Here is an 18,351-nt window from a genome sequence, read left to right on the forward strand (position 1 = left end):
GCTGCGTGAGAGATGCTATTGCCCTCTCCTATGAGGCGTGTGGGCTCACTTCGCCTCTAGGAATCAGGGCTCATTCAACCAGGGGAATCGCCTCATCAATTGCACTAGCAAGAGGTATTCCCTTGCAGCAAGTATGTGACGTGGAGGGTTGGTCCTCTCGGCACACTTTTGCCAACATGCATCCTATTGTTTTGAAGCCTTCTGTCCTCCGCCTTTACAGCTTTGGAGCAGGAGAGACTTCACTTACTGTGTCCAGTACGTGCTCTTCAGATTTACGTCCACCGCATTAGCCAGTGGCGTAAGTCAGAGCAGCTTTTACATGTTTTGAAGCCGCAAGCAGCGTGAGAGATGCTATTGCCCTCTCCTATGAGGCGCGTGGGCTCACTTCGCCTCTAGGAATCAGGGTTCATTCAACCAGGGGAATCGCCTCATCAATTGCACTAGCAAGAGGTATTCCCTTGCAGCAAGTCTGTGACGCGGAGGGTTGGTCCTCTCCGCACACATTTTCCAATATGCATCCTATTATTTTGAAGCCTTCTGTCCTCCGCCTTTACAGCTTCGGAGCAAGAAAGACTTCACTTACTTTGTCCAGTACGTGCTCTTCAGATTTACGTCCACTGCATCAGCTAGTGGCGTAAGTCAGAGCAGCTTTTACATGGTCTGGGGCCGCAACATTTATAGTTTGGATGTTCATGCTACTCCGGGCCCACGGGTCCTCAAGTCAGCTACCCAGACATAGTTCTGAGACCTTCTCGGCCTTGTGCGCACACGCTTACACAACCTTGGAGTCCAGACACTTGCAGTGCGGCGGCGTTGGTACTCTCGTTCCCATAGCGTTTTCACGCAGCTTCGAGTGTAGCCTTTGAAAGGGAACGTCTCGGGTTACTTTGCTGTAACCCTGTTCCCTGAAAAGGCGGGAACGAGATGCTGCGTCCCAATGCCGCACTGCCTATGTGACCGGACGTCCGTTCAGACAAATCAATCTGAGGTATGTTTCCGGTTCACTCCTATTTATAACCTGCAGGTGCGTCCTATCAGATGACGTCACCTGACCGAGGTTATAAAAGCCAAAAATTTGGCGTGTTTGGTACACACATGCTTCACAACCGGCAACATGACAAGATGTTCCCATAGCGTTTTCACGCAGCATCTCGTTCCCGCCTTTTCAGGGAACAGGGTTACAGCAAAGTAACCCGAGACGGTTGTGTTCTAAGCCCCCTGCTGTACTCTTTGTACACCCATGACTGCGTGGCCACTAATAACTGCACTGCCATCATTAAGTTTTCTGACGACACTGTCATGGTTGGCCTGATCACCAACAATGATGAGTCGGCCTACCTAAAGGAGATTGGAAATCTGGAGAACTGGTGCCAGAGGAACAATCTCCTCTTTAACGTCAGCAAGACATAGGAGCTAATAGTGGACTTTAGTACAAAGCAGGAGAGGAACTACCAGACCCCCATCATCAACGAGAGGCCAGTGGAGAGAGTGGACAGCTTCCGATACCTCAGTGTTCACATCACGCAGGACCTGTCATTGTCCTGTCACATCATCCCCGTGGTGAAAAAGGCCCGACAGCGTCTCTACCACCTCAGACGCAAGAGAGACTTTAGACTGCCCTTTAAGGTGCTCAGGAAGTTCTACTCCTGTACCATAGAAAGCATCCTGATGGGAAACATCACGACCTGGTTTGGAAACAGCACAATGCAGGACAGACAAGCTCTACAGAGGGTGGTGCGATCAGCTGAGCGCATCATCCACACCGAGCTCCCTGACCTGCACTCGATCCACAGCAAGCGGTGCTGGACCAAAGCCAGGAAGATCGTGAAGGACCTCAGCCATTTTAACAATGGACTGTTCTCTCTGTTGCGGTCTGGGAAGCGACTCCGCTCCCTGAAGGCCAACACAGAGAGACTGAGGAGAATCACACCACCACACAGGACTAATAACATCTTTTTAAACTCCCAACATTGACTGGACAATCATGGGCGACACATTTATAAACACTTGCACTAAATATTTTTATTTTTATTCTGGACCATTGCACAAGACACTTTAATAAGTCACTTTTCATGCATATTTGCACAACCATTAGCCACTTAAAAATTTTATATATATACTTTCTTTTTTTCTTTTATATTTTGTAATATTTTTATTATTCCCTTGTTTCTAAAGTTTATTTTACTAGTTAAATTTATTTTCTTCAGTATTTCTCTTTATCCATATTTATTTCTTACGTATAACTTTTTTTTTTTTTTTAAGGTCACTGGCGGTCGTATAAGCATTTCACTGCACTGTGTGTAAGGTCACTGGCGGTCATATAAGCATTTCACTGCACTGTGTATGTAAAATAAAATTTAAATTTTACATTTAAATTTACATTTTAAATAATAGTCTGGATAAATCGAAATTTGTTATTATTCAAGTCAAAATAAAAACAAGTCATACAAATTTCAGAACATATGATTTATCCTGCAATTACTATTGTTTGGAAACAAATGTAAAATGTATTACAATATGATATTTAATGTTTCATTTTTATCTGCCCATGAGATGTTGTTTGGTATTTTTTTCAGGTTTTAGTAAAATAATATAACACTTTGGAGCAAATAAGCACAAAAGGAGGCCAAAGCTAGAGGCTAAAATAGCAAATATTTCAACTGCAGTAGTGAATTTACCAGGTGAACTTACATAGGCAGGTATAAATGCCAGCCACACTGCACAAAATATTAACATGCTAAAAGTAATATATTTAGCTTCATTAAAATTTCCAGGCAATTTTCGAGCCAGAAAGGCCAAAATAAAACATAAACAAGCCAAAAAGCCAATGTACCCAAGCACACACCAAAAGGCCAGCTCAGATCCTACTTTGCAGTCTAGAATGATCTTAGAGCGTTGATACTGTGTGTTTTTATACGGAAATGGAGGGGATGATATGAGCCATGCAGCACAGATAATCATCTGGACCAGTGTGCAGCTAAAGATAATGATCCTCTGCTGTGTAGGCCCAAGCCATTTCATCACATTGTTTCCAGGCTGGGTGGCCGTGAACGCAGCAAGAACCACTAAGGTTTTACCCAGAATGCAGGAGATGCAGAGTGAGAAGGTGATACTGAAAGCAGTGTGACGCAGCATGCATGACCACGATGTGGGCTCCCCAATAAAGATCAATGCACATAGGAAACACAGGGTCAAGGAAAACAGAATGAAGAAACTCAGTTCTGAATTATTCATACGCACAATCGGAGTGTTTCTGTGGTAAAATAAAGCTGCAAATATAGCTATGGTAATACAGGCTCCAACAACAGCAATAACTGTAAGAGTTAGTCCCATTGCATCATGGGAAAGAAACTCAATGACCTTGGGAATACATTCTGTTCCATCTGCATTGGACCAGTAATTTTCAGGACAGGCCACACAGTCTACTAAATCTTTAAAAAAAAAAAAAAGTGAAAATTAGTTAGTGAAAATTTTATTAATACTGTTTATGATATTTGTGCTTTAAAATTTTTACTGAGACACGAACCTGTCTGATTACTAATCGTGCCACTGTCACATGATACACAGTCAAAGCAGCACAAGGGCTCCCCTTGACGGACAGCTTTCCTAAATCCTGGAGGGCAGCTGGCACTGCAAACAGAGACTGGCACCTGATTTACAGAAGAAAAAAACACCAATCATATAATCATTATTTCATAATGTCTCTAAGGTACACTGTTGTGTTATTTTCTTGGTAATTTGTTCAGGTAAACATTTTGGACTTATGACCAATATATCCCATAACAAATCTGATTCTTTTAGAAATTCATATTACTCTCATAAAGTTAAAACATAGAAAGAATGCACTGGTCACATGATTATGTTCTGTTATGAAGACTCTAAGCCAGAATCATCTGCACCTATGTGAACATCCAGCACATGGCAGATTATAATCTTTAAAAGAGCTATTTAGTAGCAAGCTATAAGCTATTCCTGGGCTTATAAAAATGTTCATGGACCAGCATTTAGCAGTACCTTTAACCAGCAGTACTAGTTTGAATCTTTTCTAATGTTCATAGTCACTTAAAGTGACCAAATAAGTATGCGATATAAGTTATTTTCCATTCTGGGCAACTTCTTGATAACAACTTTTCCAGAACAAAATGTAGAATAGACAACTGTGCATTTATGCTCCTTAATTACTTTATCAATTTCTTAAAAATGCAGTTTAAATGTACAGTGTATATTGTGTAAATGTACGCTTCACTTTTACCAAATTTTGCTATGTTACAGCCTAATTACAAAATACATTAAATTCATAATTTTTGTTAAAGTTTTACAATATAATGACTGCCTAAATTACAAGTTAATAACCACCTGATACATGATATGTGAAAGAAGTTTGTTTAAAATCTTTGCAAATTTATTAAAAGTAAAAAGTGAAAAAAATCACATCACAAAAGTCTTTGCCATGACACTCAAAATTGTGTTTGGGTGCATCCTGTTTTGATCATCCTTGAACCAGATTGGAGTCCACTAGCATTAAATTCAGTTGATTAGACATGATTTGGAAAGGATATAATGTCCCACATTTAACAGTGCAAGTTAGAGCACAGCCCATAAGGTCCAAGGAATTGTCTGTAGACCTTTCAGACAGGATTGTATTAAAGCATTAATACACAGATCAGGGGAAGGTTACAGAAAAAATTCTGCACTATTGAAGTTCCAGATGAGCACAGTGGCTTCAATCATCTGTAAATAGAAGAAGTTTGGAGCTACCGTGAATCTTCCTAGAGCGGGCCGTCTGGCCAAAGTGAGTGATTTGGAGAGATTGGACTTAGTCAGGAAGTTGACCGTCATGACAGGGAGATGAGATTACTCTGAAAGAGCTCCAGTTTATCTCTGTGGAGAGAGGAGAACCTTTTAGAAAAACAACCATCTCTGCAGCACTCCACCAATTAGGCCTGCATGGTAGAGTGGCCAAACAGAAGCCACTTCTCAGTGAAAGGCACATGATAGGCACCTGGAGTTTGCCAAAATGCACCTAAAGTACTCGCCTACCACCACAGAAAAACACTGAAGCTCACAGTCCACAGGTGGACTCCAATCGAGTTGTAAAAACATCTCAAGGACATGTTAAATATAATCAAGTTGTTGAAACATCTCAAGGATTATCAGTGGAAAGAGGATACACTTGAGCTAATTTTGAGTTAGGGCAAAAGCTTTGAATACTTATGTACATGTGCATTTTTTTTTTTTTTTTTTTACAAAGATTTAAAACAAACTTCTTTCACATTGTTATTATGGGGTATTGTTTGTAGAATTTAGAGAAAATTAATTAATTAAATTCATTTTGAAATAAGGCTGTAACATAGCAAAATGTGGAAAAAGTGAAGCATTTGTATACTTTCCGGACACACTGTATTTTGTATTTTGCATTTATTGTTTAATAATATTTATTATTGTATTTATTGTTGAATTTTGTGTTACTTTAGCTATAAACATTTTGGGCACCATTCTAGTCCCTTAATAAATTTTAAAAACTAAGAAGCATTTATGACCGTATTCTTTGGCTTGTTGAATACTGTACAGCAGCCTGATGAAATCTTTCACCTAACTTACCACTGCTTGACTATACTGAACTTCAATAGTTGATTTCTCTTGTATTGAACTAAACTCTGAGAGCAGCTTGCCTCACTTTTGTCTCCAGCCCATGTGATAGCTGTGTCGTAAATAATCAGCTCACTCCCAGCCTCACGAGCCCCATCATACATGCCCACTTTAACCAGCTCAACATTGCCAGCTGTGCCCTTCTGCCAGTTGATCAGGTCATAGGACGGTATTGAATCACCATTCATATCGAAGTTGACCAGCTCTCCCGAAATAGTGAATGAGACCTTTTGTAGGTAATACTGGAGCTATAAAACCACATGTAATAAAAATACAAGTTAATATTAACCCATATGTACATGTAACATGATTTTCAAGGCAAGGAAAATCTATATTTAGCTTTTTTTGGTAAAAATGTTGTCCATTTACCTGCCAAGGGTAGACATTATTATTGTCAGCACATGTGAAGTCAATAAATGGCCCATGTCCAGGTTTGCAAGAAGTAAGATTATGAAGGGAATGAGCAATGGCATACACACTTTTATATACATTATAAGAAATGCGAGTAGTGGATGTGTTCATGTAGGCTGTATGTTGCTTGTTAAGTGTTTCTTTTCCAGTGCATAGGGGCAACTGCATACTATGGGTAAAGGAGCATCCATAAAGAGCACCCCATAGTTCATGCACCAAAATGTTGGAAGAGTATGTCTGTGGGTTCACTGTTGTTAGATAGTCTTGCAGCTTTGGAATATAGCCGTGTCGTAACCCAAACCCAATCATACCTCCCAGGAAGGGGTAATACTCACTTCCGGTGAACACTGAAGCTGTTGCCAAAGCTTCACTAGCAATCCACTGAATTCCAGTAATATTTAATTTCATATAATCCTTCATAAATGGTGTGAGCTCTCCCTCAGCTGAAAACATAACTACCACTCGAGCACTGGAGCTGTTCATCACACGTATGATCTCTATTGCTCTCTGACTGTTGTACAACAAGGGAATCATTTCCTGATAAGACACACACACATTTGTACCCTCCAGCTCCTTAAGTAGTCCCTGCAGAGCAAAGTGGCCATACACATGATCTCCCCTCACTACACCAACCCATGTCCAGTTGTAATGTATCAGCAGCTTGGCAATGGCTTTCACCTGGTAGGCATCACTGGGGATGACTCTAAAAAAGGTGGGGAATTCCCGTCTGTTACTGAGACAGGCACATGAAGAGAAATAGCCAATCTGAAAGACATAAGCACAAGGTTATTAAACGTTTATGAACAATAATATGAAAGCTTATATTGTAAACTGTAGGTATTATAGGTATGTTAATTTATATTGGGACTTAATAATTCTAAAACAGGAGAAAGTATTTCATTTATCCTTGTTCCCACATATTCACAGTCACATGAGAATAAATACTTGAATGGAACTCTTATAAATAACCAAATAACAATTCACTTGTGTATCATGTATGAAAATAAATAATAATTTAATTTCATTACACACAATGCATACCATTGGAATCCTGAAATGCTGTAAAATTCGGGAAACCACAATTGTCTCAGCTGACCCAGATTCAGCAATAACAGCTAACAATGGCCCAGCACTTGAACACATGGGTCTATGTGTTTCATTTGGTCCATTCATAACAGCCAGAGCTGCTCTCTGAGCTGTCAATGGGTATGCACAGGAATCAAACATTTTATAACCCAAAGTGTGGTTCGGTAGCAGTTCAGTACTGTTGTTAATTTCCTCCACAGCAAGCTTTAAGCTCAGAGCCCAGCGGAAAGCTCTGGGATCAAACCTGAAAAAAGAAAAAAAGATTGTCAAGTGTCTCAAAAACAAGATTAAGTAAGGTATAATTTGCAGTCTTTTTTCCATTTTGACCTACATCAACATATACAAACATATTTTTTGTCATTTTTTAATTATTATTATTATTATTTTGGTTGTTTTCAGAAAATTTATTAGTTTTGTCTTGCCAAGCATCAAGTGGTCAATAGTCTCATGTGACTGAAATTAAATAACAATTTATTTACTCCTTTTTACATTGTACTAATCATGATCTAGCACAGTTTTATGAAGACATCTCTACCCATTACACTTTACTGGTCCTGGCTTGTATGTGCTGTTCAAATCTGGCATTTCCTGATTGTAGTGAAAGGGGAAAATACCCCCAATGACAAAGTCTCCATCAGCAATAAAGCCTGGTCCCAAATTATTCTGCAGAGTGCAGTAAGGATCCATAGACAAAATGAGGATAGAAAAGCTGAGCATTAGCAGCCACATAAGTATAAAACCCATCCTCAGGGTCTCCTTGTATTGCATAGAGAAAGGGAAGGCAGCTATGTTTTATAAGCCACACACATGCTTCCCTCCTTCTAATCATTGGTTACAGTCACATGGCACATATCGTTGCACACATCATATGTGTTGTTAAAATTCCTATTATTTTTGTGTATACCTAAAAGACGATTTTTGTGTGGTACATAGTTTCTTTAGAAAAGCAAACAAATAAATAGTCAAATAATGAGAAATCACAATGGAACAGTACTTTACTAGAGTGACACTTTGACACACAAAAAGAAACTAACTTTATATTATAATTATAACTATAACAAATGTAAAAGTTTTAACTCACTCAATAAACATCATCTATAGGGCTTCATTCTGTATTCAGGGTCACGGGACGCCTTGAGCCTATTCCAGAAGACTTAGGGCACAAGGCTGGACGGTACCAATCCATCGCAGGGCGCACACAAATACACACACCTATTCATACACTATGGACAATTTGGTAATGCCAATTAGCATAAATAGCAATAATCTGCAGGTCTGTGGGACACCACCAAGCATGTGGCGAATATGCAAATTCCATGCAATTGATGGAATCAAACCTTTAGCAGTGAAACATCATTTTACAGAATTTTAACTGAGGCACTGTTTTTATTTATTTTACCTTTTTATGTCCAGTATCAGGTTCAAATGCTATAGCCAGCATTCACAAAAAGGCTATGCAATGTAACCCAACGGGACAATCATGTGCATCAGTTTAAAAATTATACACATTATAAAAATTATAAGTAAGACAATATGGAAAGGATCCCTATACAATAAAAAATTGGACTGAAAATGAGGCATACAGAGTTTGGATTGCTATCATAATTTCGGAAGCGTGCTTGTATATCAAAATATTTGTATATCAAAACAAATTTCCCCCATAGGAAATAATGGAAACTCTGACAATTTGTTCCACAACCCAAAAATATTCATATAAAAATAATTATTATAAAATATAAAGTAAAAATAAAACAAAGTAACCTGCACTTTACCTTTGAAAGAGAGAGGAGAGGAGGAAAGGGGAGATTCACACATTCACACATACACACAGCAATTTACAGAATAAAGACTCACCCTCATGCAGGTGAGTACGGTGGCCCAGAAGGGCAAATCATCTTTCCCGAATACATGTATGCTTTTTCTCTTGAAAATGATTTTCCCTTGAAAATGTGTGCTTTTTGCCTTAAAAATGTGCTTTCTTCCCCTATAAATGTATGCTTTTTCCCTTATAAATGTGCTTTTTCTCTTGTAAGTGTGTGCTTTTTCCCGTGTAAGTGTATGATTTTTCCTGTTTGTGCGCAACACCTTTTTTTCATGTGAGAACTATCTTTCGCCAGTATTTTGCAAGCTTAAAGCTAATGTGCAAAGGACTATGGGAGTGAGGTCAAAACACAACTGTACATGGAACCTTTCCGGATATCAGCTCTAGGACTCAACATGTGGGAATATACAGTGAATTATAGCGTGATAGTTATAATTTTAACAAAATTTTCAACTGGACACATTACCAGGTAATGTTTAATATATAAAATTAATCGGATATTACTGTTTTAGGCACTAATGATAACTTTGTAGCAATGTTAATACTATTGGAGTGTTTGAGGGAAATGCCGAGCCGAGTATAAAAGTTATTAAAGGACTATCATCTCATTAAACACTGATGTAAACCATTAGCTCCATGGCATCTCTGTAATATATATCCACATATGGAGTTTTAAGCAAGTTGATATCACTATGCTAACTGCTAGCGATTAGCATAGTGAAACTAGTTTGTTCATTAATATATATTAATTTGGACACAATATTGGACACAAATTCGCTCCATCCAGATAAATCGCGCCATCCGGATGGAGCGAATTAGGTTGTGGTTGGATAAGTAGTATAAACATATCGGTTGGTATGTGATCCATCGCATCGCCCTCACAGATTCCTGCAGCTAAGCTTGAATGTACATTTACATTCCAATAAAGGTTACTGATGACATGCCTCTGAAGTTCGACTTTTTGCATCATTAAAATACTTATAGGCAACTAGTTATCATATCTTCTCATCCATAAAACATGTTAATGCTCAGTAGTACACATATATGGTTCTTTGATGTATTTGCATTATACTAAAATGCATTCTTTTTCAATTGTCATATACAGTATCCCAAATCACTATGGCCATTAAAAAACAAAACAAAAAAATTTTTAATGAGGTGTTAGTGCAGTATATAGGCCCGTGGCACAGCCTAAGCTTTTATCCTTAATGCTTTTCCCCCCCTTATGTTACATTTACTTTTCTACTTTAAGTAGTTTTAAAACCAGTACTTTTGCACTTTTACTTGAGTAAGAAGCTTGAGTTGATACTTCAAATTCTAAAGAAGTCTTATTAAACCCCAGTATCTATACTTCTACCGAAGTAATCAATGTGAATACTTTTGACACCACTGGATGGTACACACACGTCGCGGAGACATCTTTGCGACGTCGTCTTTTTCATCTGGCAGATGTCTGGCAGAGGGCATTTGCTCATCTGGCAGACGTTGCCGAGATGTCCATGCCGATGTTAGAACGACGTTTAGCCTACGTATTTAAAACGTAAATGAATTAAAACGACCCTGATCCGCTCTTTAGACGATGTTAGTCAGATGTCTGATCATAATCTGAGGTCTGATTCATGTCGGATAGACGTCGTTTTATTAAAACACCCCCTCCCATTATTTTAATTAAATACCCTCGGTTAATTATAATTAACCATGGTCAACAGAATTCTGTGAAGGAAGGAAGCATAAGACAAACGGGATAAGACGGAGATTTTTATTTTATATTCAATACAAAATATACAAGATGTACAAAACATAAAACACCACAAATAAGTATACCAACAGAAACGTTTTTTGTGCTTTATAACTGTACGTTATGACTTTTAAATATGACCGTTAGAGACGGTTGGTCAGGTAACTCCTGAAGTCAGATGCAGACGGCCACTTTCAGTCACAAACTCCTGCGAAAAAATACAGAGATAGATTCAATTAAAATTCATGATACTTAATTTAGCAAATGAACAATATTTATACTTTGTTCCTTTCGCTTCACAACTCATGAGAACAGACCGAAACCAGAACCAAACCACAGATTAAGCACATGCATATAACCGTCAGTATTTTAAGTGTGATTAAAAATACAAGCAATAGCTTAAACCAAAATAACATGATTAAACATTGCTAAACAGCAGTTGGCATTTATGTTCAGTATTTCGTTTAGAAAGATGGGAATTAATTCCTGTTTACCTTTTCCACTCGCCCGGCAAACGTTTGTCTTCTCAACAAACTGTTCTTCTTCTTCTTTGGAGTTTAACGGCGGCTTGCATCCGTAAGTGTTGCACTACCCATTCCTTATTCCTCCAATGCACTCACTCCCATAGTCCTTTGGGCATTACCATTTAGCTTGCAAAATACGGGAGAAAGAGAGTTCTTACATGGGAAAAAGCAGTTGCGCACAAACGGGAAAAAGCACACACTTACAAGGGAAAAAACACACATTTACAAGGGAAAAAACACACATTTACAAGAGAAAAAAACACATTTATAAGGGAAAAAGCATATATTTTCCGACGGAAAAAAAACACACTTACAAAGGAAAAAACATACACACACATATACAGGAAAGATGATTTGCCCTTCTGGGCCACCGTAGGGTGGGTCTCTATTCAGTAAACTGGTGTGGGTATGTGTAAAAGTCGTCCTACACACACATACAAACACAAAATAAAAGCTGCTTAGTGTGCACACACGTGGTCACAGTGTTATAGCAAACAGTACACACATGCACAGATGTTGACTATACAAGTGAGCACTGAGACGCATGGGGGACGATTTCCCACAATTCTGCAGTGCAAGAGATAGAATAACCATTGTCTCAGTTGTGGTCACATGACGCTCTGTGTCAAAACAAGAAGCGCATGCGTGATACATGATACTTGATGATACTTGGTACTTGTATATCAAGACTGGCTTACTTACCAGTGATGAACTTGTCTCTCTACAGGATGCCTTTTCTCCTAATTTCAATGTTTGATCTAAAAATGTAAGCAAGTATCTCATTTGCAGTAATCTCAGTTGGAAAACGTTGATGTAAATAATACACAGAAGCAGGCAGCTATGCATACATACAAGGTTTTAACCTGTTTTCATATTTGTTAAATGATTGCTGTGTTATGCAGTGTTGGCTTAATGAAGAAGTAAAAAGCTTTAAAGGTAAATGCTGTGAAATGCTTTAAATGAACAGATTATGCCATCGAGGTGAAGGAAAGTTCCAGTTCCACAGGCTTTAACGGCTTTAAAGGTCCTACACATCCCATTTTTCATTAAATGTTAATATGATCTTTAGGGTCCTAATGAAAAGTTTGTATTATATGTTAATTAAAAAATTAAAATGATTGTGTAAAATAAAACACTACTTTTACCTGGTAAAAACTAGCTCTGTTCTCAGCAACCTGTTTCAGTACAGTGCATGCCCCCCCAGTAAAGTGCATGCCCCCCCCCCCCCCCCCCCAACGCAGTGCTTTGTGGGTAATGCAGTCCAAACTGGAAAACGCTGAAATATGGAGCCTGAGCCTGTTTTCTTCAGTCGTTTTTGGTTTGATTTAAGTAAAGAACCTTCGCGGAAGTTTGTAATATCGCCTGACAACGCAGAAATTAAAAGAATGGACATGCATAGACTCGATTTGTCTTTCCTATCACTGCATGGGCATGAATTACGGGCTGTTGCGCTGCTGCGAGCAACAACAACATAAAGCGGAGAAACTTACAGAGAGAGATACGAACGTGTTTACTGATGTGTTTACATGACTTCTTAATCTTCGACAGACATCGTTATAAACGTAACAAAGGTAAGCATAATATAGTTTTCCGACTACCCACACAGTTTGCAACTAGACAATCACCTTAATGCATTGTTTATTATAAACAGGCGATTAGGGATTATATAGAGACGGATGTACACAGAGAAGAAGCCATAACCATGTTCTATGAGAGTATAAGTTAACTTACACTCCGCATTCATCGTGATTATTAGAAAAGGCGATCTGCAAAGAGTCATAGTAAAAGGAATTACACTCACCGAGCCTGGTGAAGATGAAGCAGGAACACGAAGCGTTAGTACAGATCCATTTTTAGGAGCAGCTTCGTAGTAAAACCTGCTTTATATTGACCCGCGTTTATAAAGCAGTCTGGTGAAAAATAATTAGCGCAAACATGAACGCATTTAGGTAGATCGGCGGGGACATTAGCTTTAAAAAACACAATTCAGCCACTGCGTCCTCAGTGGCTCATATACCTTACCCTAGGTAGTGAATGACGACTGCTGTGTTCGCTATTACACCCAACAGCTGTACGCAACACTCGCTTAGGCGCCATTTTGCTCCAGCGGCGAAAAACAATGGCCGACAGCTTCTTCTCACTCGGGGCGGGTCTTTGCTAAAACACCAGTGTCAATCAACTAGTGTAGGAGTGGCCTCTTGTGGTGTGGCGTCACATCGACAGGCATTTGCGATTGGCCTGATTTCAGAAGGGGCATGTTATTGTAATAAATGAAAAGAAAACCACTGGGCGGCTCTTTATCATTGTAGAGTGGTTGTGTACGCACTCTCCTAACACACAGTTCAGTCCAAACAGCTTAAAAAAGTGCATGTAGGCCTGTATGACCCAGATCCAGCAGCCCACCACATCCCACATCATAATACACTGGCTCATAAATTTTTTTAAATACTTACTAGAAAAAAAAATATATAATACAATACAAAAACGTTAAAAAAAAAGTATATATTGGGTCATATTTGTAAAACAAAGAAATAAAGAACAATAAGACAAACAACATATAAAACTACCGATAAAGACACTATTTTCAGTGTCCAGTAGCACCAGTCTCACAAAGACCCAGAAGGCTTATAAACAGTTTGACAGCAAAATGATACATTTTGACAGTATTGTGATTTATTTATTTATCTATCTATTTATTTATTTGTTTATTTATTTCAAAAGATACAAGACAATACTGCCAAAATGTATCATTTACAGGCTGTTAGAAAATATTCTGTGCATTGCCTCTTATTGAGTCACAAGAGCGTTAAAAAGCATTCATCATTTAAAGTTATCCAAATCAGTGCAAAGTTAGTATGATTTAAAAAAAAATTCCACCTGGCACAGTCTCATCCCAGTGGCACAATCTGATAACATGTGAACTGCCAAGTATTTGACCCTTTCTGATTTTTTTCTTTGCATATTTGTCACACTTGTATGGGTGGAATTTCACTTTGAGTGTTTTCAAACCACTTTAGGAGGAAAAGAAAAACTTTGCCTTTTTGTTTGTGAGATATCATAAACATTTCGCAGGGGGTATCATCATGATGCAGTGTAAGATACACCACTCATCAGTGTAAGCTGTAAATGCAGCAGGTCAGTGAGGATGAACCAGTGCCTACTGATAATGACCAACACCTCTCCCCTGATCTACCAAAGCCAAGTGAAAAGAATGGCAATCAAACTGAACATGTAAGCTGGAATAAAATCAGTAGCAGCATTAACTCGTGCTAGTAATTATTATGGTAGTCAATATTAATTCAAAATAATGCTTTTTCAGCATTATTTCGAATTAATATTGACTACCATAATAATTAAAATAACTAAATAGTTTACTAGAGTGAGCTATACTGCTACTGATTTTATTTCAGCTTACCTGTTCAGTTTTATTGCCATTCTTTTTAAAATATTGTCTTTATAGATTTATATGTTGTTTGTCGTTCTTTCCTTTGTTTTAGTTTTTTTTTTTTTGTTTTAGTGATATGGGTCAATATATGTTCAGTGATACTTTAAATAATATGTTTAAATAACATTGATTTCTGTATTGTATTATATTTTTATACTTGTAACTAGTGTTAAAAATTTAATCTTTACATTATTGAGCCAGTGTACAGTATTATGATGTGGGCTGCTGTGAGCCAGAAAGTCCAGGGCCACTTTTGGTCCCAGTCCGCCCCTGGGTTTCACTGTTTTTTCCATATACATACAACGTTTGGACAACAATGTTCCGGAAGCGATATTATATAGGGAGAAAACAATTTTGTTTCAATACAGTTTGATTAAATATAGAATATTTTGCTGGCGAAATACATTTTAGGCAAAGACGTCTGCTCGGTCTTGTTAAATCGTTTTAAACCCCCCATTTCTGCGAATTCCCCCATCAGCGAAACCGGTTTAATAACTTAACACCTATCATGAATGAAAGGTGATTACAGTAACTGGGTGTTCTGGGTGTGACCTCGGAGAGCGCTGTATTTGTCTTTTTGTACACGCAGGCATCTTTAAATTTGAACATAAAATAATAGTAGGCTGGTAGGAACGTTATTTTTCATATAACTTAAACAGCTGAATGAAGTTATATATATAATCTTTATTACAGGCTCCAGGCCCAATAACAGAACATACAACATATACAAGAAAAAAAAAATCTACATAAACATATAAAAATACACCCTTTTTCACGAGAGTCTTAAAAGGCACTCATACCAATGCTTCCATAGATGTGATTGATATCGGACCGAGCTACACATAGGACTTGTGAGCCTTACTATAATACAGTTTTCTGACTCATCAAGTCGACACATAAACTTAAACATTAGGTTCCTCAAAAGGGCCTGTAAACAACTTAGCCTCACGTCACAATAAAGCTTACTTACACAGCTACTCCTAGGTTTCTTCAACAATATTCTCAGACAATCATTATATACTACCTTCAGCTTGCGCATAGTCTCCTTTTTATAGTTGACCCATAATAGGGCTGCATACATAGGGGTGCAATAAGCACAAAACAAGTGCACCTTCACATCATCAGAGCAGTAATGAAATTTCCTGACCAACATATTTGCTTGGATATACAACATTCGTCTCTGCCTATACATGTCAGCATCATCTTCCATCTTGTCAGTAATAATATGCCCAAGATATTTTGTACAGTTACAGTAGATACACAGATACAATGTCCTGACAGGTAAAACATAGGGAAGTGCACCTTCTGATCTTCCTTAGTCCTACAAATCAACACAACACTCTTCTTTGCATTGTACTGTAAATCAAACTCAACCCCATACTTGGAACATATATCCAACAACTGCTGGAACCCAACAGTGCTGGGGGACATAATAACTAAATCATCTGCATACATCAGGTGGTTTAACAGAGTATTCCCTATTACACAACCCGTCTTACATTTCCCCAACTGCTTTGAAAGTTAAATATACACAATAAATTAATAATTGTGTTTGCTTTACACAATTGAGCTTTTTTTTATTTCATATACTACCATATCATATATTTGTGTCTAATACTGTTTTATTTATATTTTACAACATTACATGCAGTTTGTAATTTACTTGCAATTGTACCTTTATGTAAATGTAACCTACATATCTAAAGTATAAGTATATATTTAACTACTTCAGCAGTGAATAAGAAATTTGGTCGGTCTGGCTTTTAGATAAAGTCCTTATTTGATATAATTTTATTATTTAATTTATAAATATGATTCTTATTCTTTATATTTTTGTCGAGTATAGTCCTTTAAAGCAAGCACTGTGTCAGAAGATTGTGTGGGATCTCTTCTCACCTTTCATTAACGATAGGTGTGAATTTATCAAACTGTGTGTGCTGTTGGCAAATACCGTAGGAGGTTTAGATGAATTAATAAGACTTTGCCTAAAATAGATAGGTTTAAATAGATAGATTAATGATAGCAATTGAATCACTTACATCACATGACTTAATAGTTGGATTTTATACCTTTCTTTTTATTTACTGTATGGACAGTCATATTATGCTTTCTCTATGTTATTTTTCTCTTTATATATTCTCTAATTATGACTTAAATAAATCGGCTCACATAGGAGCACGCTGGCGTGTTGGAAAAGCCAACGTTTATCTATCGAGTAGCCTATATAAGTGCGAGCCGTGGGTGTATACACGCCGATAAATTCATTTTAGATGGATTTTAAAGCATCTTTTTTAGGCCTTATTATTCATTTTAATTAATGGCCAGGTGTATTACGAAGTTGTTCTCTGCATGGTGTATCTGCACGGAGAGATTGTATGTGTGTCCACGGAGAGTTTGTCCGCACACGTCTTTCTCTTAGGCGCCCATTGACAGCAAGCGACAGAGCTCATAAATGTGTTGAGCTCAAACTGTAAATACTAATATGTATTAATTCTTCATTTTCTTCTCTCCTTTAATGATGGTACTTCTTTGACTGCGGTCTCCATTCAGTATTATTATTATTAGTAGTAGTGCTCCGAATTTATTATTCTTATTCATATTGAAATGCACCTGCGCGTGTGCAAAAGGCCTAAAACAATATTGTTTTATTGTGTTTATGCGCTTTAAATATACACTAAACAATAAACACTGTCTTGTGCAAAGTGAAAGTGAGAGAGCGAGAGAGAGATTCTGTTTGACTTTTTAAATGCAGATTGACCATATATCAACCTACATGTGAAGCGCACGTAGACACACACAAACTCTCCGTGCACGCGCACACAATCTCTTCACGCGAAAACAACGCGAGTAGCCTATATACAGTACATGTATTTGTCTTTGGTGCATTTCTGGCCGAGAATGTCTGCATTTTTATTGATAAATCGCGCACGATTAGCAGCCTTTTGATCAAAACGCTGCCTTTTGTAAGGTGAAAGTACGAGCCGCGGGTTTCCGCACGGCAAAGAACAGCTTTATTTATTTTAGTCATAATTTCACAATCACATTTCAGCTCTTATTCCCAGCCGTGGTTAAATAATGGATGAAATTATTATTTAGTGCTGGACACAAACAGCAAAAAACATGATGAAAAGCCCTAAGCACGTTTGTGCTCATAAAATAATATTTACTTAATATGATAAAATTACATATATATAGTTTATTCATGTCTTCTGATGATGGCGACACATTTTTACGCTTTGAATAAGATATGTTGGCATATTCACGAATCAGGACATTCGCATAGTTAACACTATCAGATTATAAGGTAGCCTACTATCAGGTAATTAAATTAATTTAAGACCATTTAAACCAAGGCATTGCCATGTCTTTTATTAATTTGTCCCAGTTAAGACATTACAAAAACTATATAAGAAACTTACTATGAATTTTAAAGCACGAATTTGGGCATCTCATTTCGTCCTTATGAACATAATAAGCACAAATACAAGCACATACATTGTAAATAAGACACGCGTGCGGACACACACAAACTCTCCGTGTACTCTCTCACACACACACACACACACACACAATTTAAAATATAAAAATAACCAGATCTCCGCCGTCTATGCGAGAACGCACGGGATTCTGAAAACTAAAACAAAAAACTAAAGATGTTCTCGGGGCTTATGCTCTA

The 18,351-nt window shown here is 37.7% G+C and overlaps 1 protein-coding gene across 1 annotated transcript; it reads right to left on the bottom strand.

The window, feature by feature from the left end:
- Window positions 1–2,538: 2,538 nt before the first annotated feature.
- On the bottom strand, window positions 2,539–7,833 carry LOC128528177 (extracellular calcium-sensing receptor-like). The gene is made up of 6 exons (XM_053500932.1): window positions 7,682–7,833; window positions 7,102–7,390; window positions 6,019–6,825; window positions 5,673–5,897; window positions 3,527–3,650; window positions 2,539–3,431 (listed from the first exon to the last, which is right to left on the bottom strand). Exons 1-6 carry the CDS (start codon window positions 7,831–7,833, stop codon window positions 2,539–2,541), a joined length of 2,490 nt encoding a protein of 829 aa, XP_053356907.1.
- Between the last annotated feature and the right edge of the window lie 10,518 nt (window positions 7,834–18,351).

Source organism: Clarias gariepinus, chromosome 7 (assembly GCF_024256425.1).
Source record: "Clarias gariepinus isolate MV-2021 ecotype Netherlands chromosome 7, CGAR_prim_01v2, whole genome shotgun sequence".
In the NCBI taxonomy this organism is placed as follows: Eukaryota; Metazoa; Chordata; class Actinopteri; order Siluriformes; family Clariidae; genus Clarias; species Clarias gariepinus.